The sequence below is a fragment of the Bos grunniens genome, chromosome 23, assembly GCF_055505025.1.
Source record: "Bos grunniens cultivar Pamir isolate PY7600 chromosome 23, Bosgru_T2T1.0, whole genome shotgun sequence".
NCBI lineage: Eukaryota > Metazoa > Chordata > Mammalia > Artiodactyla > Bovidae > Bos > Bos grunniens.
In genome coordinates, this window is record NC_141187.1 from 33,292,017 (window position 1) to 33,314,815 (window position 22,799).

The window sequence follows — 22,799 nt, forward strand, 5'->3', positions numbered from 1 at the left end:
TTTAGGATTTTAAATAGCTCAGCTGGAAATCCACCACCTTCACTAGCTTTGTTTGTAGTAATTTAATTATTAGATCAGGCCAAATAATTGAAATTTTCCTGTCCCTGAGACAGGAAGTCCAGGGATGATGTAGTATAAGATAAAAAGCACTGGTCCTTGAGCAGCCAGAAAGTGGCATGCACACACACTGATATTTTAGGACCCATGCTGAGTACTACTGGAGACCAGTTTGCTGCTAATCCATTTGTTTTTGTGCTGAACAATACATCATTTGGTAAATGTAGTCATCCTTTCTGTACTAAAAATAGAGATCTGGTATCCAACACATTGGTTCCGTGGGATTTCCAGAATTCAGTTTCCAGCAGCACCACCAGCAGTTAGCAGATGGGAAGAGCATAAATTCACCAAATCTGGGGCCCAGACTAATAAGTATGTTCAACACTCCAGGAATTTAGAGCTTGTTGCAGCAAGTTACTGAAAACTCAGATTGTGCAGAATGTGTCTGCACTTTGCAAGAAAAACATGATGTAGTCACTAAGGCAGAGTTTGCAGTCATCATTTATTATTAATCCTCAGGGAAAGAGCCAATGAGACAACAGCTCCCAACTTTCTTCCAACAAAGGTAGAATCCTAGGATAAACCATGGAGCAATGCAAGATTTCTGGATTCTGTCAGGTTTTATAGACATTAGCAATGGGAACTCTCAGCCTTATTGCTGGGTTTACTCCTAGCCTGGGGAGATTAAGCAACACTGGAGGGTCTCGAGGCCCTAAGTGAATAGTTCTGCATAGAAGCGAAAACATTAGTCCCCTGGCAGGAACCAAAGGATCCGGACACCAATAGTTTAATTAATAAACATTACAGACTGTTGTGGAGCAAATCCTCAGCTATAGAAACCAGAAGTCAGATTTCAGAAACAGCTGGAATAGCTCAGTGCAATGTTTTTGAATCTTGAAACACATTTTCAAGAGATAATGACAATGCTGTGTGATTTCTGTGTGATGACTGAAAGGCCTGTTAGCCTCCCAGTCATCATAGCAGCATTTCTGCCATTTAAAAAATATGTAATTTTCAGGTGGCATGCAGGAGATACTAAAAGCAAACCAAATGGTGTGGGGGTGGCTGGGGAAAAATAAAACTGTTCATAACATCTTCATTTACAAATTAGAAACAAGTTCGTAACTTTCAACTGGTCAATGGTTGTATTAATTCTTAGACACCCATACAATGGCATCCTACTCAGCAATAAAATGTGAAGCTATTGACATTAATACATGTAACTGTCTACATGGGTAATGCTTAGTAAAAAAGCCAATCTTAAAAAGTTATATATTTTATTATTCCCTTTATATAACATTCTCAAAGTGATGATACTGAGATGAATAACAGATTAGTGATTGCCCCAAGACAGGGAAGATGTGGGTGGATGTAACTATAAAACATTAACATTGAAGAGTTCCTTGATAATAGTAAAATAGTTTTGTGTCAATGTTGAGGTGATAGTTACATGAACTGATGCATGTTTTAAAATGGCATAAGACTACACATACAAACACACAGACAGACACAGACACACACATGGGGGCAATATGAAAATCTGTGAGAACTGAATAAGGCCTGTATGCTAGTTAACAGTACTTTGCCAGTGTCAATTACCGCCTTTGATATTATGATATAGCTATATAAGATGTCACAATTAGGGGAAAATTGGCTAGAGGAACTCTAGATACTATTGTAGCAAATTTTTGTGAATTTTGTTATTTCAAAATGTATATTTTATTTGACAATGTTAAAAAAAGCTGTGAGAATTCTTTATGAGTTGCTATTGTGTATTCCTGTGGATTTCAAGGCTTGTTTAACAAATTAATGTTCTTTTTCGGATGTGTTTGTTTTGTTTTTCTTAAACAGCAATGTTTTCCTTTCTTCTGCCTGTTTTAGTGATGATATGTCCACTGAATTGAAATTTGGTTCATTTATGCTGGTGTGTGATTTTTTTAGCTGTTGGTGCTGCTACCTCAAAATAAATTGTTCTGAAATTTGACATTCATAATCTCAAATTTTCTGATGGAGCACTTGGCTGAGCTAATCTATACTCTTTAGGACAGTGTGCTTGGTATATCATAAGTGTGAATTTTAAAAAAGCTATTTTGAACATTCTATTTATTTTAAGGGCATCATTTAAATCTTAGTGCTCCCATGTGTTCACCAAAAAGAATTTCTTTTTAAATAATATAAAAACCTAGGGAAGATCACATTTTTATTTCTGGCACTTGTGTAAATTTCTTTGCCCACCACTGGAGTTTATGATATCTTTGCTTGAATTCCATGCACCAACTACAGGAAAGGACAATCACCCTTCCACTCTATACAAGAACATTTTATTAGCCCCTGACAATTTACATTCTTTTCCTTTGCAATCCTTCACTGATTAAATGTATATGCTCAATTTGTATAAATTAAAGCACACTGTAGAAACTAGTATTATATTAGAAAGTTTTGAAATCTTTAAATGTGTGTTAGCTATTATAGTTTGCTTTCAGTAACAGATTCCAGGAATTTACTGTCCCCGAACTAGATGCTATTTTGTTTACAGTAACTCAGTTATTAATAGCATTTATCATATTGTACGAAGAAAGCTACTAAGATTCAGATAGATTAATAGAGTATGTGTGTGGTCAGTCTTGTCGGACTGTTTGCCCCTTTATAAACTGTAGCTCGCCAGGCTCCTCTATCTATGGGATTTCGCAGGCAAGAATACTGGAATGGGTTGTCATTTCCTTCTCCAGGGGATCTTTCCAACCGACCCAACCCTCGTCTCCCGCACTGCAGACGGATTCTTTACCTATGAGCCTCTAAATACTAGTAAATCTCCCTAGCCTGTTTCACTTTAGATTTTAGAAGGGGCGGGGACTCAGTGCAGTTTCCCGCCTTTCTGATCGTCCAGTTTTCACAAAGGTCCGCGCTATCGCTACATAAGAGGCGGCAGGGCTTTGCATTAGGCATATTCGGCATTAGTGCTCAGCATTTAGGTAATATGTCTGGACGCGGCAAGGGCGGAAAAGGCCTTGGAAAGGGGGGCGCTAAGCGTCACCGTAAGGTTTTGCGTGACAACATTCAGGGCATCACAAAGCCGGCTATCCGTCGCCTGGCCCGCCGTGGAGGAGTCAAGCGGATCTCCGGTCTTATCTACGAGGAAACCCGTGGGGTGCTGAAGGTGTTTTTGGAGAACGTGATCCGGGACGCGGTCACCTACACCGAGCACGCCAAGCGCAAGACTGTCACAGCCATGGATGTGGTGTACGCGCTCAAGCGTCAGGGCCGCACTCTCTATGGATTTGGTGGTTAAGTTTGAGCTTTGTAAGGTTCTTGTAGCAAAGTTAAAGGCCCTTTTCAGGGCCACCTACTTTTTCTATGAAAGAGCTTGCACTTGGATGCTCTGTAAGTTAGCTTGATACAATACAGTTGGTAAGTTATAGTACTTTGGCCTTTCATCCCTAGCATGTTGGGTACTACCTTAATTCTTACTGTATTTCCTAGCGTGTTGGGTACTACTACCTTAATTCCTTCTGTATTTTCTAGAAATTCCTTAACTGGGGGCCAACAGTGTAGTGGCTAAATAATGGCCCTCCAACTGGTAAGTGAAAGTTCATGGGTCCTTTGAGTAGAGAAAATTTGGGGCTCTTTTCAGACACCATAGATGGCAGCTGTTATGTTATTTCTATATTAAATTACACTAATGAAAATTACAAACTAAAGGGACTTTTAGAGTAGTTAATGGTAGAAAAAAGAGGGTTAATTTAACAATGCAGTTTTCTCTGCTTAAAGTTTATCTCCGGTCATAAGGATGCTATTTTTCCTCTAGTACATTGGAGTTTGATTCTGTGAGTTTAGGACAAAAACGAGAGGTAGGAGTGCCCATTTGCACCTGTTCAAGTGCTTTTAGCTCAAATAAGTCATGCCAAAATGGCAATTTTATGGTGGCAGTTTCACCTTCAAGTGCACCACACAACTCTCCCAGAGGTCATTAAAATGTTTTAGGGTTTTGAATCAATGTTGCAAAAAGCACAGGTAAAGAGATGGGGTTGTACACCATCCTCAGGATAAGACAAACAAGTGGGAGGTCCTGCTATATGAATCTTGTTCTAGCACAATGTTCATACATCTTTTGTTTTGCCTCATTAGCCTTCCTGTGTGATGATGGGCTTCTGAGGATCAGAGTTAAGTTGAACAAGAGGACTGAGTAGGTCCAAGGTACCTGGGTCTGATCACATGGGAAGTTTTGCTTGGTCTATAGTTGTCACTCACCAATGGGTTTTATCTGCATGCCATGGGTAGGGGGTAAGTGATTGGCCGACAAGGTTTCTTAAATATGAGATGCCTCATAGATGCCGAGTTCTTTATGTGCCTCATGAGTGTGTGGTGCCTGTTTTGTCCTTCAATCCTATCCTCTGTGTTTAGAACACGTTTGTCTCTAGTCTCTGAGTCCAACATATACTTAGTATCCTTTGCAGAACTGAGCACTCTTTAATAACAGTGAATCCCCTGCCTCCTCTCCACTCTCTGCTCTTTCCTCAGCCTAACACTTGCTACTCCTTCTGGGCCCATCTCCCAAATGACCTTCTTCCTCACACCCTCATAGCTACTTTGCCTGCAAATGGCTCTAACAATAAAATTTCTCACCATCAGTGTCCCTGCTTGAATATATTCAGTGTTAGTTTTTTGAACACAGCGTTGGAAGAGGCAATCTGCCCTGAGAGTTCCTGCCTGTTCTTACAGGGTGTGTCAAGAATGCTACTCATCAGGGTTGAGGGACCTTAAAGAATAGGGTAGTGGTTGCCCCCCAGACAAAGAGCAGGTTTGCTTGCCACACTCACTTTAAGCCACCAGTCCCCCAAGCTGTCCCGTGGCAGTGATGCAAACCCACTGTGCATGCAGCATCCACCTGGGCCCCTCCAGGTCGCCCTTGTGGGACTTGGTGGGCAAGGTGAACCAATGCAACCTTGTTGCTGCTGTGCTGTGAATAATAAAGCCTTTTGTGTCTGATCTAGGTGTTGTGTCTACAACCAGCAGTCATGAAAAAGTTACATGTTATTTTATTATCTCCTAAGTAGGGTAAGATCTCAGACTCTACAGTTTCTGACAAAAAGTGAAGAAGAAGAAGAATAGAAAGGAGAAGAGGAAGAAGGAGAGCAGGAGGAGGAGGTGGAGGAGGAAGAGGTGGGTGGCAGTGGGGAGAGAGAGAGAGGCTAGCTCTCTGCTCCTCTTGGTGGCTCAATCAGGCCTGGAATAAAAGTTATGCTCTCCAGACTTGGAATCTCTCCTCCTATAGGGGATAATGAAATCTGCTGTGGGAGATAGTGATCATAGAATGGGAATAATGCAGGTAGAGAGACCTCTCAGGCCACCGTAGGGATTGGAAAGCTTTGTAGGAGGAGCTAAACTTTCCTCTACCCTTTTAGGGTTTCTAGCCAGGCTTGAAAATTTAGTTGACATAAGACAGATCAATAGCAGAAAAGAATGCAAATTTTATTTAATCTTTTTATATGTGTCTTCACAGGAAAATGATGATCTAAAAAGCAGTTAGGCCTAAATGTTTAGTTTGAACAAAGAGTAGTAATTGTGAAATAGCAACTAACATACATGAGGAGACTAAAGGAAGATAAGGATTATTTATTTATTTTTTTCATCTCCCATACTGATATTTATTACATTAATAACATTTCTAGCAAAAACAAGTAACAAGTTCAGTAACTGAATTCACATTGACAGGTTTCATTTTGATCCATTAGCCAATTTGGAAGAAAAGCCATATTGATCAAAGGGATTAAAAATAAAGCACCTTTTTTCCTTGCTACATAAAATTATTAAATACAATGGCTCTAAAACTCGAAACAAATTAGATGCAGAATCCAATCTCAACACTCTCAAGACACGGACTTGTGTCTTACATTTTTAAAAAGTAGTCATCTATACAGTTATTTTAAAAGCCATATGCTTTAACTATTTGGCTGGAAATGGAATACACCTGTGAGAATTATACTCCACGGTAAATACCTTTGTACTTGTAGTGAATCTCTTGTCACCGAGAACCTTAACCTAATCTAAGACATTTTGAGAACTTACAACTATCACTTTTGGGAAACATTTTTTTGGTACTTCAGTCAAGTGCTGAGGGGATTTCTTCTAAAGTCTAGAGCTAGAATCTAAACTTCCAACACTTCCATCTGCAGGTAACACAATTATGAATATACATTAAGTCCAGATACCTCCTGGATTTTTAACATTTCAGAGCTATGCCAGATAAATGTCTGAAAATATAGAATTAGCCAATTTATACTCCTGAAGTTACCTAAACTCATCTTTAGGTTTTATATTTACAGTGTTGTCCAGGAGAAATTAAAGAGTAACACTAATTATTCTCCAAGCTCTATTCCAGATGTCTGCTTATTAAGACTTGTAGTTTATGCAGAGGTGAACCATTGTCCTCTTAAGATTAAACTACTTCGTGTAGAGCTAATAGTAAAATACATCAACCCAAATCTTATGAAAGCAGCACATCCTCAGGAGTAATTATATAAAAAGTATCAACATCAGTGGTTTGAATATAAAAATTCATTTTTTTAAGTCAAAGTATGCAACAAATAAAACCTACAGAAAACAGATTTTCCCATCACAATCTGTTGCTTTACCAAATAATATTTTGAAAACACATTCCTTCAGTCATTATAAAGTTCTTAAAATACAAAAGAAAGTAATTCTGTAAGAAAGTCTAGTAGACCAGATGCTGTTGTCAGGACTTTTGTATGTGTGGTTATGCTTTTAGTACATCCCACGCCATCCACCTCCACTCATGCCACCTTGCCCATAATAACCGCCACTGCCTCCACCACCACGGCCGTAACCACCCAAGCCATCAGGAGTAGGATTATTTTAACAAGGTCTGTTTGTACAGATTTCTCTTATCTTGGACTCCCCATTTTTTGGTGACAAGATTGTTTATTTTTTCCTGGTAAAGGGATGGCACCTTTCATATGGAATAATTATCTGCTTTGGGGAAGAAAAAGGGAAGTCAGAGCCCCATTCTTACATCAGCTGTTCTTCAAGTTCCTTTGCTGAAAATAATTTTTATGCCATAGTGGCGTATTTTGGGGTAGCATAGTCTAAGTTATAGTTGTTATTAAATTCTTTTTGGGGTGCCATGTGTCTTACCATTTTTTTTTTTTTTTTTTTGGTGTCTTACCATTTATGGCACATTCTGGAAGAGATAGCTCAAGGAGGGTTTACAAATTGATAATGGAGAACAAGAGTTTGTTGTTTGGGACGAATCACAAACCAGGAATAGGAGCCAAAGAAGCAAACCGAGAAACATCACGGAGAACATAGGATCTTGGTGAGGAAGAAAGGAACAACGGAACACTGTGAGAAGGTTATGAAGTCAGGAGTAATAAACGAAGTCTCATGTAACGAGATTAGAAATATAGTTTTAGATTTGCCCATTCAAAGGTCTCTGGAAACTATGGGAAGGATATTCTTCTCTGAAGAGAAGAACAGGGCCGGTTAGCTCAGTTGGTTAGAGCGTGGTGCTAATAACGCCAAGGTCGCGGGTTCGATCCCCGTACGGGCCACTTTCTTTGGTACCCAGGAGGTCCACAACTATTTTCTGAGGAAATTTGCCTCTTAAACCTACACAGACCTGGGAATAGTGGGTAGAGTCCCGTTGTTGTGTCCTACTCTTTGCTACCTCTCGGACCGTAGGACTCCAGGCTTCTCTGACCACCACTGTGTCCCGGAGAATGCTATTTAGCTCATCCTTTGGCGTCCTCCCCTCCTCCCTTGGACTTCCCATGTGGCTCGGTGTAAAACAATCTGCCTGACAAGGCAGGAGTTGCTGGCGACCCCAGTTCGATCCTTGGGTCCGGAAGATCCGCTAGAGAAAGAAATGGCAACTCACTCCAGTATTCTTGCTTCTTGCCTAGAAAATCCCACGGGCTAGAGGAGCCACGACATATAATCATGAAAAGATAAGCAGACAGTGACTCCAGATTATCCAAGCCTTGGAGATTTCATAAACGGGAAGGATCTAGTAAGTGACAGACACTAAAACATACACAGGAAAGAGGAATATTAAAACCTTAAGCTGGGACATCACTATTGTTAAATAAGGATGACCAAGTAATTCGTTGTACAATTAAGTTATTGATAGTGGAAGTGGGCTCCATTAATATCTATCTTGAGAAAACAAGCACAGAATGAAACTGTCCCTGGATGTGTTCACCCACACCAGTGTTTCCACTGATACAGATACGAGTTCTCAGGGAGTGAAAGACTTAGAACGCAGGTGGCAGGGAGGTCTGAAGACAATCTTTTCTGCCTAGTGGAAAATGGAGAGGTAAGGATTAGTCAGATGAGGTGGGGAGGCCATAGGTTAACCTAACACAGGAATTTAAGCCACGTTATCAATATTTTGGAAATAAAGTGTTAAGATGACTGATGACCTCTTAGTCACGCTACATTTACAACGGGTCCTTCAAGACTGCACTGGGTAAGACAATTTTTAAATGTTCCTCCCACCCGGCTTTATTAGCTATGGATCAATCTGTCTACGGCTATCTGTAATGTTTCCTGTAGGAGGGAGGCTGTTTCAGTCTCAGGTGCCCTCTACAGGACACTAGGAGCTAGGTTGGTGGAACATTCTAGCAAATTTAACGTTTGTGAAATAAGATGAATTCAAACACATTGAAAACTACACTTCCAGCTACAATCCACTCCGATTGAGGAAAAAAAAATAGCAGTCCCACTGCCCGAGATTTTCTTCGGCCTTGTTCTATTAACACGTCTGAGAACCGCCATCTTGAGACGTCAAACTTGAAAAAAAAAGTTAAAAACGAACAATGACTAGCTTGCAGTTAAAACCGCGAACTTTCTATTGCCATTAGATATCAGGCTTAATACCTCTAGCTTACTCATTTAAAAGTAACAGCCCTTCTTATGACCAAGTGGGTGGCCCTGAAAAGGGCCGTTGTTTAATAAGCAGAAGCTTCGTAACTACTTGGCAACTTAGCCGCCGAAGCCATAAAGGGTGCGCCCCTGGCGCTTGAGCGCGTAGACCACGTCCATAGCGGTAACAGTCTTGCGCTTGGCGTGCTCGGTGTAGGTGACTGCGTCCCGGATCACGTTCTCCAGGAACACCTTCAGCACCCCGCGGGTCTCCTCGTAGATGAGCCCAGAAATGCGCTTCACACCACCACGACGAGCCAGGCGCCGAATAGCAGGTTTGGTAATACCTTGGATATTGTCTCGCAGAACTTTACGATGGCGTTTAGCGCCTCCTTTTCCGAGCCCTTTTCCTCCTTTACCTCTACCAGACATGATGAAAAGCAACTATTGCTCTTTTCCAGTACCCGAGATCCAGCTGCAGCCCTTTATATATCAGTTTTGCGGACCTTTTAGGAAACTGAAACAGCGAGGGCGGGAACTAGACTTCTGCCCCCTCCTCTTCCCTATCTTACTGGGTGTTTGGTATTGCCAAGAAGGGAAGGGGGCGTGGAAATGCTATTGGGTGTCTGACTCTTCTGTTTCCTGGCTGGGGTCCAGAGACGCTGGTTTTCTGGTCTCTAGACATGTCCCTGTGAGTTTTTTCAATTAATATTGTACAAGTTTCCTCACCATTTTATTATTTAATAAAAGGAGGCTGTTCTGCCACATCTGTCTATTAAAAGGGACAGAAAGCAGAATAAAACTAATTGCAAATATGAAGATACTTTTAAAAATGTATTTCTTAAATTCCCTAGCAATATTTATCAAATTTGGCTGATCGTCAACATTTCCGTCTGGCAAAGCTGTAGATACACATCGTTTCAACATTCCTGATAAAGCGGGAACTTCAGGAAGGGGAGATAAAGTTAATTGAATTTCCACTGTATTCTGGAAAAGCACGATTTACATTGTGAACATGAAGAATCCCAGGCTTGAAGACCTAATTCTGTTCTAATAAGTAGCATTGTTGGGGTTAGAACTGATGCTTTCTGATCCTGGGGTCTAATGTCTTTGCAACCTACCATGAATCTATGTCAGTGAAGTATTGAAGATACAGCATGATGAATTGTGGTGGTGGGGTAGTGACTAAGTCATGTCCAACTCTTTCGACCCCATGGATTGTAGCTCTCCAGGCTCCTCTCCATGGGATTTCCCTTGTAAGAATACTGCAGTGGGTTGCCACTGAATAAGAATTTGCAAATTAACCGCATTTAAAAAATTATTGACTGAAATGCTGTTCATGTTAAAAGGATAACTGAAGTTCTACACACCGATGATAGGTATTGATAAGTTTACTAGGCAAATGCCAATATTTACTCACATTCCACATATTCACATTGAATGCCTTCTATGTAACTACAGAGGTCATTAAGAAAAAACTCCCTTCTTTGCTGGTGTTTACCGTATAGGCAGTTAGAGGATTATTATTTCCTGAGTCACAAACTTTTGAGATTTATTTCAGGTGTGCTTACCGGTGGATTTAGACAATTTGTTCTCCCATGCTGTCCTTTTTGAGACAGACACTAAACAAGAATCATTGATTCATCCATTCAACAATTCAGGGTCTATTATATTCCAAGTACCCGTGTACGAACAGTGAAGTAGTTGCAGGAGACACAGATTTGATCCTGAGTCAGAAAGATCTGCTGGAGTAGGAAATGGCAACCCACTGCAGTATTCTTGCCTTGGGAAATCCCAAGGACAGAGGACCCTGGCGGGCTGCAGTACATGATGTTGCAAAGAGTCAGACATGAACGATTGAGTAGGCAGGCTCAGGAGCTTAGACTTAGAGAATTTCAGGACTAACCCCAAGTCTACTGAATTGATACAGCATTTTAAATAATATCGCCAAGTGGGTAGTTTGCTCCAACCACTTGGCCGGTTTGAGAGAGTTGTTTTAGAGCTGTGCTTTCCTACATTAGCCACTAGCCACCTGTACTTATTTAAATTTAAATTAGTGAAAATGAAATCAAATTAAAGAAATAATTTCTTCAGTCACTAACTACTATTTAATAGGTGCTCAATAACCACAGGTAAGTGTAGTGATTGTGCAGATACAAACACTCCTATCATTGTAGTAGGTTGGTTTAGGCTGTATTTTGATAGAAAATTTCTTCTGGAGAACTTCTACCCCAGCCTGAGAAATGGAGTGTGGTAAATATATGAGAATGAGACTTGCGGCTGGAACTGAGGATTGGCATATTTTTGAAGTATAATAGAAATTAGTTAACTTCTAGATGTACCCAATATTACAGATAGAAGGACATTTAAAGAAAGAAATTGGAAATTTGAGTGTAGTAATTTTGTTTTAGGAAATTAAATTAATAATATATAGTTATGCTTGGAGGGGAGTTTCAAGCAGAAGCATGTCCTCAGGTGAGATCATCTGACAGAAAATTAAAATGGATGTGACTTCTCATTACCTTTCTGAGCACATGATTATAACACAATGCTCTATTTGTTATATAGCTCTTATTTTTAATTTGGCCTTTTTGATATTTAGTGAACATAGTCACTTTTTTTCTTAAATTTTTGAAAGTTAATGAATTTTAGAATGCTTACATACAGCCCCCGTGGCTTGTCCTGGTGCACACTACCTAAATCTTTCACAGTCACTGGCTATTGTTGAGTGGGGTGTTGACAGCAAAATTAAGAGGACATGAAGTTGTGAGATGTCCATCACTTGTCTCACTTTAGTTTTTCTTATTTTTTACTATAAGGTAAAAATAGTTGAATTCTTAGTCTAGCAGAAAAACACACTGTTTTAGACTCTATGTAGATTTAGGATTCAAAAGTAATAAACACAAGTTTTTTTTTTGTGGGTTATAAGTAACAGGAGAAACTTTCCAAATTTACAGTCCCATGGGGATGATCCTGCTTTCAAGAACCTTGTCCACACTACAGTTAAGAGTGTAAGTACTTGGGTCTCAAGCAATAACATGCAGCACAGCTCCATCATTCTATAAACATCTGGGGAAGAATTTTTCAGGTGAAAGCATGTCTCAATTATTGTCCTCTAGGAAAGGCAGAGACCTATAAACAATGAAGCGAATGGCCCTGAGCCCAATGTCTTCTCACTTATTTGGTACCTAAATAGCCATGGAACCAACAGTGGTTGCATAAGAAAGAAATTGTGACATCTGCTGTAGGAAGTACTTTTCACCTATCTTAAACTGAGTACATATAACTTAGAGAACAAGTTCAACAAATATTCAACAACTGATATTATGACTACAATGATTACCAATATAGTAAAGTTTTAAACATCTGAATTTTACCTGTATCTTGAGGACTGATAGTATTAGGCTCTGGCCCGAAAAGGAAAAGGGCCTATACAATGTGCTTGAAAAGGAAACGGGCCTATATTACCGTTACTGTTGCTATTGACAGTGATATCATTGAGGATGACAAGTAGCCCTTTTCTCCAGACACTCATAAAATACCTGTCCTGGGAAAATTGGAATGTTCCATAGCCAAAATTTTAAGCTTCCCTCTTTATACACTGTATTTGTATTTGGTATATAACATGGTCTCAAGTCCCAGAGGTTTAGTTTTAGACAGTGTCAGTCCACAATAACTATTGAAAAACAAACCAAGTGATGTCTATGTAATTAGTTAAGTATGGAGAGATGACATCTTTAAAACTGATTATCCTGTCTTGGAATTATATGAGAAAACTCTCAAGTTACTATTGAATGTAGGCCAGAAGAACTAGATTTTTGAAAGTAGGGATATTTATGAGAAAAAAAATCACAACACCAAAATATCTTTCCTGTTTATTTGACAAACATGAGGCTTAGTTTCAGTATTTGATTATTTGATAGATACTAATTTTGTGCTTAATAATTTAATATTTATTCAATTCCATTAGTTCTGCATGTTACAAAGAGATGGAGTAGTAAATCAACCATATTTGGTATGAAATGTTAGTTCAGCTCCTCAGGTAAACATATTCAGCCAATTAATTTAGGTTGTGACAGTCACCTTTGTATTTTGCTAGTAAAAACTCAAGGAAAGTTATGAAGACTCAAGAAATGATTTAAAGGAGAATTTTTTCTTCTAACCCCCTGTGTGCCTATTTGCAATGTTGAAAACAGTTAAATCAAATATGTATTTTAAGTATCATTTCGGAATATAGGAAATATGTACACAATTGTATGCTAAATATTGGAGAAAAAATGCTAATGGACAGATTGTCATTAAACAATTTACAATATTACCCCAGGTGTCTGTTTTTTGAGCTTAGAGCTGGTTCATTGTTATAGAACTGCCATTCTGGGGCTTCATGATTCACTTTTCTTCATTGAGGATGGCATGAGGTATTTCTAACGCCCATTTTGGGTCTAAAAAATCTATTATACTAAGTTTGAAAGAAGGTTTTAAAGACTGTGTTTGGAGCTGTTTATCTAGAAAAACAAACAGAGCAGCCCCACACCCCAGCCTTCCAAAAAGTCCGTTTAAATCACGAAACACTGCAATCAAACCCAGTTTATAGTCTCGTCACTCATAAACTTTATTAAAAAGTCAATTTTTACTAAAATAGTTACCTATCTTGTACGTAGAATTTTCTACCCCAGTGCCAATTCCCAGTGCTTAGTGCAAACAAGTTGCAGGAGAGCTGTGCTATTGCTCTCGCGAAAAAACCGATTTTCCTTGTATATTTCAGTAAAAATGAGGTTATTTATATAGGGTTGAAAAGAAAACAATGTGTATGACAATGCCCTGGAAGAAAGATTTGCAAAGGAAACAGAGAGAACTAGTAATTTTAAGGAAAATCTGAAAGTTGTCTCAATTTGACCGAAGTTTCCAAGAGAGTTGGGGGAATCAGGAAAGTTTCAGGGAGCCGGTTTTAAAACTAGGTATAGCAAACAAGGCAGGAATGAAGCCTGAAGAGTGTCGGATCAGTTTCCCCCACATGCCTAATTATTTCATGCCCAGATTTCTTATATTTTTCTTCTTTTTTAAGGGGCAAAAAACACAGCCACTCGGCAGAGCCGAGGAGTCCTCCCTAGCCGCGCGGCGCACAGAGCAGGCAACCAATCATCACTCAGCGACTCTCTATATAAACCCCCAGCCGGCGACGCCCGGGACACGCCGTTCTGACAGTTTACCCTTACTATTTTGTCTTTCCTGGCTAAACAGAAGCATGTCGGAGACAGCCCCGGTTGCTCCTGCTGCTCCCGCACCTGCAGAGAAAACACCTGTTAAGAAGAAGGCGAAGAAATCGGGCGTAGCCGCTGGAAAACGCAAGGCGTCCGGGCCCCCGGTGTCCGAGCTCATCACCAAGGCTGTCGCCGCCTCCAAGGAGCGCAGTGGCGTGTCTCTGGCTGCGCTCAAAAAGGCACTGGCGGCCGCCGGCTACGATGTGGAGAAGAACAACAGCCGCATCAAGCTGGGTCTCAAGAGCCTGGTGAGCAAGGGCACCCTGGTGCAGACCAAGGGTACCGGGGCTTCTGGCTCTTTCAAGCTCAACAAGAAGGCGGCCACTGGGGAGGCCAAGCCCAAGGGGAAGAAGGCGGGCGCGGCCAAGCCCAAGAAGGCTGCTGGGGCGGCTAAGAAACCCAAGAAATCCACGGGTGCGGCCACTCCGAAGAAGGCTGCCAAGAAGACCCCTAAGAAAGTTAAGAAGCCGGCTGCGGCTGCTGGGACCAAGAAAGTAGCCAAGAGTCCGAAGAAGGCGAAGGCAGCCAAGCCGAAGAAGCCGACTAAGAGTCCGGCCAAGGCCAAAGCCCCCAAGCCCAAGGCAGCCAAACCTAAAGCTGCCAAACCCAAGGCTACAAAGGCCAAGAAGGCGGTCTCCAAGAAGAAGTAAATCTTCAGCGGCACCTCCTGCTTTGAAAACCTCAAAGGCTCTTTTCAGAGCCACCCACTAATTTCAGGTGAAAGAGCTTAACCGGACATAAATCCCTAGGTTTACCAATGAGTTTTGTAATAAAGGTAATTATTTTTTTAAATTTGCCGCTCTACTGTGATTGGACAGCTGAGTGTGCGTCCGGGTGCGCGCGCACTCCAGGATCCCATGATGGTGGTCACAGTCCTGTAGTGCGAGTTCAGTGGCTCTGAAAAAAGCCACTTGTGACGGCTCTGGGCCTTAGCAGGGATGTTGAGCAGGACGCTGCACTATGCGATGGTAACGCGACCCCAAAGTTCCTCGTTGAGGATTTTAAGCTTCGGGGGTGGGGTGGGTAGTGTACGTTTTGTGATGGGCCCCGTTCCTCGCCAGCTCCAGTATCTCGGCCTTGTACTCCAGCACGGTGGTCTCATACACCGGGACCCCGGCCCCGACCCGTTCGGAGTAGTTACCCTTGGGGAGCAGACGATGCACGCGGCCCCTGGGAAACTGGAGCCTGGCCCGCGAGGAGCTGGTTTTTGGCCTTTGTTCGGACTCTGCCGCCCTGTTTTCCTCCTCCAAAAAAAAGTGCAACCTGAAGAATGGGTTTTTACCGTCTGGATGTTTGTAAGGTTTTCTTTCTCATTGGTTTGTAACCTCTAAGGAGAATTAGCCAATCTGGACGCACTCCTGGGCTTATTTGCTTAGTGTCTAGGAGAAAATACTGCGTCAGTTAGAGATTGAGATATGAGGACTTTCGTAAATTTGGGAAGTAGTTGAAAAGCTTGCATTTTTTCCCCCGCTTAATGAATTGTAGTCCTATTCGAGGGGACCTTGATACTATTGATACTCTGCCTGAATCTGGATAATTGTTCCTACTATGCTGACAGTGTGAACTGCTCAGTCGTCCGACTACTTTCGACCCCATGGACTGTAGCCCGCCAGGCTCCTCTGTCCTTGGGATTTCCAGGCAAGGATCCTGGAGTGGGTTGCCATTACGCGCTCCAGGGGATCTTACCGACCCAGGAATCTCCTGCATTGTAGGCGGATTTTTCACAGCTGAGCCACTGGAGGAGGCAACCCTAACACTAAGGTATAGTAAAAAAAAAAAATTGTTTAAAAAAAAAAAAGTGTAAAAGCCACTCCTGGCGGTTTATAATTTACCCATTTATCAAATTCTTAACCGCTAAGATGTTGATAGGGCCCAGGGAGCCATGGTTGGCATGGTTCTCCTATCTTTTGGTGGATAATAAATAGAAATAATTAAGCTTTGGGAAACGCAAGGAGAATGCTTAGAGATCTCCTCGAGCCGCAGTAACCAGGGCCAAATAAATGGTTCTAGGAAGATGGATGTTTCGTCATTTCCACTTCATCCTGTTTTTAATTTCAGGGGAATGCCACTGTGTTTTACTGATGAATCTTGACAAAAATCTGAGTTTTGTAGACCAGTAGGCAGTTGTAAACATGGTTGGGGAAAAATTACATTTTATCTTAGCAAACTAAATGCAGTTAAGCATTTCCTTATAGTATGTCTGTGAGCACAGGCAGTTACAATGGATTTTGCAGACCTTATTGAGTTTTTCAACAGTGGCTGTCACAGATGTTTTAATATCACTTTGAAGATATCTTGAAATAAAGTTTACATCATTCTGAGTCCTTGAAACTGACATTTGTTATTCCACCTGTTGATCCTTGTTATTTGATATGACTGATGGAGCACATTATATGTACTTAAATACATTTTAAAATTATATTTTAATATGCCTTTCTTTTTTTGTATTGGTATTCTAAAACATGATATTGGAAAGGTGTTTATAGGTTTCCCCAGAGTGTCCATAGAATCCACCATACAAATCATGAGTCCCTGAGCAGATTGTCAGTGGACAAATACCTCATGGTTAAAAGGCTTCATCTTGTTTATTTGCTTACAGCATATCCCCGCCCCACCTCACACACACACACACACACACACACACACACACACACACACGCATACACACCTTACTGGTTAATAGTTTATTAAATTTTAGTTCTTCAACTTTAAAGAAAAAAAACATAGCCCGTGATTATCTTTCTGGCTTTTCTAAATGAGATTTTATGTTTCATCCATTGCAGTTGCATTCCATACTTTCTTCTTTCTAGAAAGAGCCAAAAATCCCGTCTCTTAGGACAGTGGTTTGGTTGAGATTGATATTTGGATAAATGGGAAAATGTGAAATGGTTGCTCAAGAGTCTTTTTGAATATAATAGATTGCATCAAAGGGAAAAGTTAAGAGGGAAGAGACCCTTGAAGTCTTTAATACCAGAATGAGTTTGCTTCTGATGAAGAATGATGAGGAATAAGAATTATGTGGGAATGTGACATTCAATAAGAGTGGTACTATACAGTATCTGTAGTTAATTACATTTTACAAAGCTCTGCTATACCTACCTCACTCTAAAGCTCTTGCAGTAGGTATAGCTAAACTCCTTGTTTATGATTATTATTATTAGTGTGTACTGGATAGACAGTCTTTTGGGGTCTTAGTTCCCCAAGCAGGAATTGAACCCAGCCTTTGCTGTGAAAGCACCAAGTCCTAACCACTGGACTACAAGGGAATTCTCAATGCTATTTGTTTTACAGTTAAGAAAATTGTGGCTTAGAAAGATGAAATGGCCAGCATCATCTTGTCAATAAATAGTGCACCTGAGTCTCAAACACAAAGTCTCAAAGTTTCTTTCTTCCTACTGTCATTTTCTCTCCACTGTTCCCCATCTATTATGCCTACTGGAAAATGAGTTCTCTATTTCATTTTGATGCCCATCCAGAAAGACATAGCATTCATGTATTTCTGTTTGAGACCCTTTGTGACCTATCCAATTCACAATCCCTTTGGAATGTACCAGAAGTAATTAAACATCATTCATTCAATGCTCTTCTAGTTTTAGTCTGGTTTCTGTAAATTAGTATTCATATTCCTTTCCCTTGGACATTCTCTAATTTCCTAGGAAAGCAGAACTTGTTTAAATCTTTCTCCATCTTCCCAAGTTTCGTTGCACTTAAAGCAGCTTAAAATGAACAACTTGGGAATGGGTAAAGAAGACAAAGACGGCTTGATATTCTGCACCAGGAAGATGAAAGATCAGAAAGCGTATTCCTGTCCCAAAGCCACATCCCTAGGAGAGCATTCTGAAACATTCATCCTTGGAGTTCTGATGTTCTTTTGGTGAACAAAGGTGGTCTGTCAGGTACAGTGGCAATATCCAGGTTTAGGAAAACTCAACAGATCGACATTTAAAGATGACATATCGGACAGGAGCCTGTATGAGTAGTTGTCTGCAAAATATACTAAAAGAAAAAAAAAGGTTTAGCTTGGAAGGTGTGAAGGGCATGTTCATATTTTCTTAAATGCAGGAGGGTACTTAGGCATATGGCATAAATCTAAGCCAAATGTATTAAAAATCTTTCAAACCAGCCTGAAGTTACTATTTTCTTACTTCTACTTAGTAATTACCTGACTCCTTATAACTGCAGGAGGTAGACTGAGTTCATGTCACTGTGTGGAGGCCTTGATTACTCATGTCACTCAGTCACTAAAGCAGGTAGATGTCTATATAGTAGTAGTAGTGAAAGTCACTCTGTCCTGTCCGACTCTTGCAACCCCATGAACTGTAGTACACCAGGCTTCTCTGTCCATGGGATTCTTAACACAAGAATACTGGAGTGAGTTGCCATCTCCTTCTCCGGGGGAATCTTCCCGACCCAGGAATCGAACCCATGTCTCTTGCATTGCAGGCAGATTCTTTACCGACTGAGCTATGAGGGAAGCCAATGTTTATATAATCTGACATTTTCTCCCCTCTCACATTCTCTCCTTGTCCTCTTACACCTGGGATGATTCCATTGCTTCCTAACTAGTATTGTAACCAGGTTGTTCCTAACTGGTTCTTCCTAATTACTTTCTCCAGCCCCTAATTCCTAAATTCTGATCATCTGTCATATAAAAATTATTACTTGCTCCCTATTAGCCTTTGGTTCAATGGGGAACTTTATTATAGCCTTTTGTTGTTGCTGCTTCTTTTGTTTGTTTTGACAATTCTATTCATCTGTAATTCTCTCCTTTCTACCTGGAATAATCTTTCCAATTTCATCTCAGGTTCCATCTCAATGAATAAGTTCCCCTAATTAAAAAAATCTAGTTTCCCTGCTAATGTGCCTTGATGACATTAATACTTCAGTACCATTATTATCAAGGGAATATTTATAATGCATCTTTTCTCATTAAACTAAACCCTAGGTCATTAGTTTTCTTTGTCTTGTTTTTCCCAATACTCTAGGTGTGTTTTTAATTGACCAGTCTTTAAAATCCTGTCAGATGGTGGGATTATCTCCAGATAATCAGATTCAGTGATTTCATTTACTGTTTTTCTGTATGAGGCTCTATCACTCTCCTCCCAATGGCTTAACTTAGGCACTGTACTAGCTCCTTTACTGCCATCTAAGGTGTTGGGGCTTCTGAAAAGAAAGACATCCCCAAATGAAAACAAAATAGCAAATAATCAAAAAAAAAAAAAAAAAACCTTAAATATAACACCTTTGCAGTAAGTCTTCAAATGTAGAATATAAAAATTTACCTGTGTGCACATGTGGTAGGCAGGAAATGGGAAAAGTATGAAATGGTATTTCTGAATCATCTTGATTTTTTAGCTATCATTTTCATAAAATAAAGATACTGATTATTCAGAGCTTATATATTTGTGTTTAGTTATATAGTTATAGGCAACCAGGTAAGGTTGAAATGGTTATACAAGTTAATGTTCCAACAGGTACCTATAAAATGTCATGTGATTTAGATTTGTGACATTTTCCCAATAAAATACAAATTCATTTAAAAAGGTCTCATATTAAGCACTAGCTTTTCAATGTATTTAAGATTAAAAAAAAAAATTGTGTGTGTGTCAGCTAGCAACATCATTGTTTAGATAATGAGCAGAAAGGCTAAAAACTCAATTTTAATGTTTTATTTTTATAGCTGTTCATCAATTCTATTTCTGTGCAACTGACTGTAATAATTGTAGTATAATTGAACACAGTTCTATGGGACCCTGTACATTTTCAAAATCTACCCATTTCCTTTGACATATATGAAAACATTTAGATAAACATGTCAGTTTTCTTATGACAGCTCATCTTAGGAATTAAGCCTCAGGGTTAAGTACTGAGGATCACACTAATACTGTTGTTAACTATAGTAATGCTTAAAGGGGAAATGTTTTTGGTTCTACTCCTTTTTACCTATAAATTTTTTAGTTTCAGTCTCCTCATTTGTAAAGCACTAACAATAATAATAATAGATACTTGGAGATACCTGTTGAGTTTATCTTATTTATGGAGCTTTCACAGACTAATACATGACTTCTGGCCAACTCAATAATGCAACAGTCAAATTATTTCTATGTGATAAAACTATTTAGTATTAAACTAACATGAACTCTATCAATCTTTTACTCCTATAATCAACAATACATTGAATGGTAATTCCCGTTTGTCTAACAACTTTTAAATTCTAATTTCACTAAATTTCTTGAGAATTTAATACAAAGAACTGTTCTAGATGTTCTGGTGGATTTACTATATATATTTTTCGTGCCTTCGTGGGCCTCATCTGACATCCATCATCTGAGACAGAAACAGACATTAAAAAACTCACTGTGCTATAATCTCAAAGAAAGTATGTAACATGGGAAACAATGTTCTAATATGGAATGCTTTTATTTGGCATGAAAAATGTCATTATTGGAAATATGAATATACTTTCTTTCCTTACAAGAGTCATGGCTTTCCAGTTCTCAGCATCCAAGTCTCAATACCTGACAGACTTCCAGGAACAATTATTTCATGTATAAACTTCTATTTCTTACGATGGCTATCTTGGCCTGAACATTTATTTAGACTTGTTTCTGTTAAATTTACCACCCGGTTCTTGTTTTTTCCCTTAGTGAGTCCCGAGATAAAACAGCTCACACACACACACGAAATCCATGTACCACGCCTAAGTGTGCAGAACATACAATAAGGCAAAATAGAAGCGTTTAAGTCGTGGAGGTAGTTGCTACATTGAAAACTTAGAGCGTAGGACTTCCTAAGCAGCTGCATACACATAGGTTTCTAAAACCTCTGCCAAACTTGTGTTCCACTCACATATTACAGCACCCTTCATAGATTAAGTGATTGGCTCTGAAAAGAGCCTTTGGGTTTAAGTTATTGTCAGTCGACAATTCAGCCAATTTATGCCCTTTCTCCGCGGATGCGGCGGGCAAGCTGGATGTCCTTGGGCATGATGGTGACGCGCTTGGCGTGGATGGCACACAGGTTGGTGTCCTCGAAGAGCCCCACCAGGTAGGCCTCGCACGCCTCCTGCAGCGCCATCACCGCCGAGCTCTGGAAGCGCAGGTCGGTCTTGAAGTCCTGCGCGATCTCGCGCACCAGCCGCTGGAACGGCAGCTTGCGGATCAGCAGCTCCGTAGACTTCTGGTAGCGGCGGATCTCGCGCAGAGCCACCGTGCCCGGGCGGTAGCGGTGCGGCTTCTTCACGCCGCCGGTGGCCGGCGCGCTCTTACGGGCCGCCTTGGTAGCCAGTTGCTTGCGCGGCGCCTTGCCGCCGGTGGACTTCCGAGCCGTTTGCTTAGTCCGCGCCATAGCTAGCCTGCAAGACAAAGGGATTAGACTAGGAGGGTTGCTCCTGTATTTATAAAGGACCAGAATCACTCTGATTGGATTGTGGGCAATTCCTGTGACTCACGGGCTGCTTAATTCCGGAAGTGCTTCGAGCTATTTAACATTGGTTCATCCATCCGGTGCAGATCTCGGATTGGTTCATTTCAATCAGCAGCCATATTCCCCTTAAAAAAAAAAAAAAAAAAGGCATTTTCCGAGTTGCTTTATTGATAGTACGCTGTCAAGTATGGTCCACAAGCACATTAATCATTCAGTAATGTTGAACTTTTCTCCTGTTTGGGATATAAAAAATAGAATGTGTCCATGAAAGCCCTTTAGAATTCATACACCTGCCATTTTATGCATAGTTAACTCTTTTTCATCAGGATTCTAATCCCGATAATTATCCCCTGTTTAGGAATTCACCGTCTAAGCCTCTCGAGTCCTATTTCACATCTACAGTTAATGTCTCATTCCCGGTAGCATGGTCTTTTAGTACATACTGTTAACATGTGAAGAATTTTGTATTATTAAGGGGACACAGCAAAATCCCAATATTCTGGAATCTCTAATGGTTATTTTCTCGTTTGACTCAAAACTGGTAATTTGGCTCTGTTCTATGGTTTTAACGCATTTAAAATGTCAATCTGGGGTTAATGGCGACATCCGTCAAAAAAGGTTTGCAGTGCGGGACCTTAAAAAGATGGCGGCGATCGAGAGCCTTTAGCACACTGCAATGGGCTAGAATCTCGGGACTCTTTCCTAGAGTCTCAAGGTGTCCGAGACAAACCCACAGTGCTTTTATGAAGATTTGACTCGGCTACATAATAGGATTTCTTTACCTAGTTTTCACATCCAAACGCGAAGACTTTCCTGTAATTAAAAAGTTTTATCGATTTTTAATTGAATGATTTATGTCATGTAGCTGTTCTTAATCAACCTATAGGAATACATGAACGCCTTTCTTTTTGACCCAATAAAGAAAGCAGTTTTTGAACCTTAATTTACATACTACTTATCTATTGGTCAGTTTATATCCAATTAAAGATCAGATTTGTGAGTCTTTGCTTGTATCCGTGATTTAATTCTTGTGATGTCTTGTTCTCCTCGGGTTTGTTTCCCCATTTTTCATGCTGTTTTCCACGCCAGAGATAGCTAAATACGCCCCAGCCTCAAATAATATTAGTCACTCATTCGTGTCCGACTCTTTGCGACCTCCATGGATTGTAGCCCACC

The 22,799-nt window shown here is 40.3% G+C and overlaps 4 protein-coding genes and 1 non-coding gene across 5 annotated transcripts in view; 3 read left to right on the top strand and 2 right to left on the bottom strand.

The window, feature by feature from the left end:
- The first annotated feature begins 2,994 nt into the window (after positions 1-2,994).
- Positions 2,995-6,911, top strand: LOC147347542 (histone H4). Its single transcript, XM_086369914.1, has one exon. The coding sequence runs from the start codon at positions 3,035-3,037 to the stop codon at positions 3,344-3,346; it is 312 nt and encodes a 103-aa protein (XP_086226040.1). The 5' UTR covers positions 2,995-3,034; the 3' UTR covers positions 3,347-6,911.
- LOC147347543 (histone H4) lies at positions 6,598-9,369 on the bottom strand. The gene has a single exon (XM_086369912.1). The coding sequence runs from the start codon at positions 9,367-9,369 to the stop codon at positions 9,058-9,060; it is 312 nt and encodes a 103-aa protein (XP_086226038.1). The 3' UTR covers positions 6,598-9,057.
- On the top strand, positions 7,552-7,625 carry TRNAI-AAU (transfer RNA isoleucine (anticodon AAU)). Its single transcript has one exon. It is a non-coding gene; the product is annotated as a tRNA-Ile (tRNA).
- A 4,756-nt stretch (positions 9,370-14,125) lies between the features above and the next one.
- LOC147347545 (histone H1.3-like) overlaps positions 14,126-22,799 on the top strand; it is a 28,455-nt gene continuing 19,781 nt past the window's right edge. Inside the window, 1 exon segment of the mRNA XM_086369917.1 lies at positions 14,126-14,844. Within this exon segment, the coding sequence (XP_086226043.1) occupies positions 14,183-14,844 (662 nt within the window). The 5' untranslated portion in view covers positions 14,126-14,182.
- Positions 21,075-21,566, bottom strand: LOC147347546 (histone H3.1). Its single transcript, XM_086369894.1, has one exon. The coding sequence runs from the start codon at positions 21,543-21,545 to the stop codon at positions 21,135-21,137; it is 411 nt and encodes a 136-aa protein (XP_086226020.1). The 5' UTR covers positions 21,546-21,566; the 3' UTR covers positions 21,075-21,134.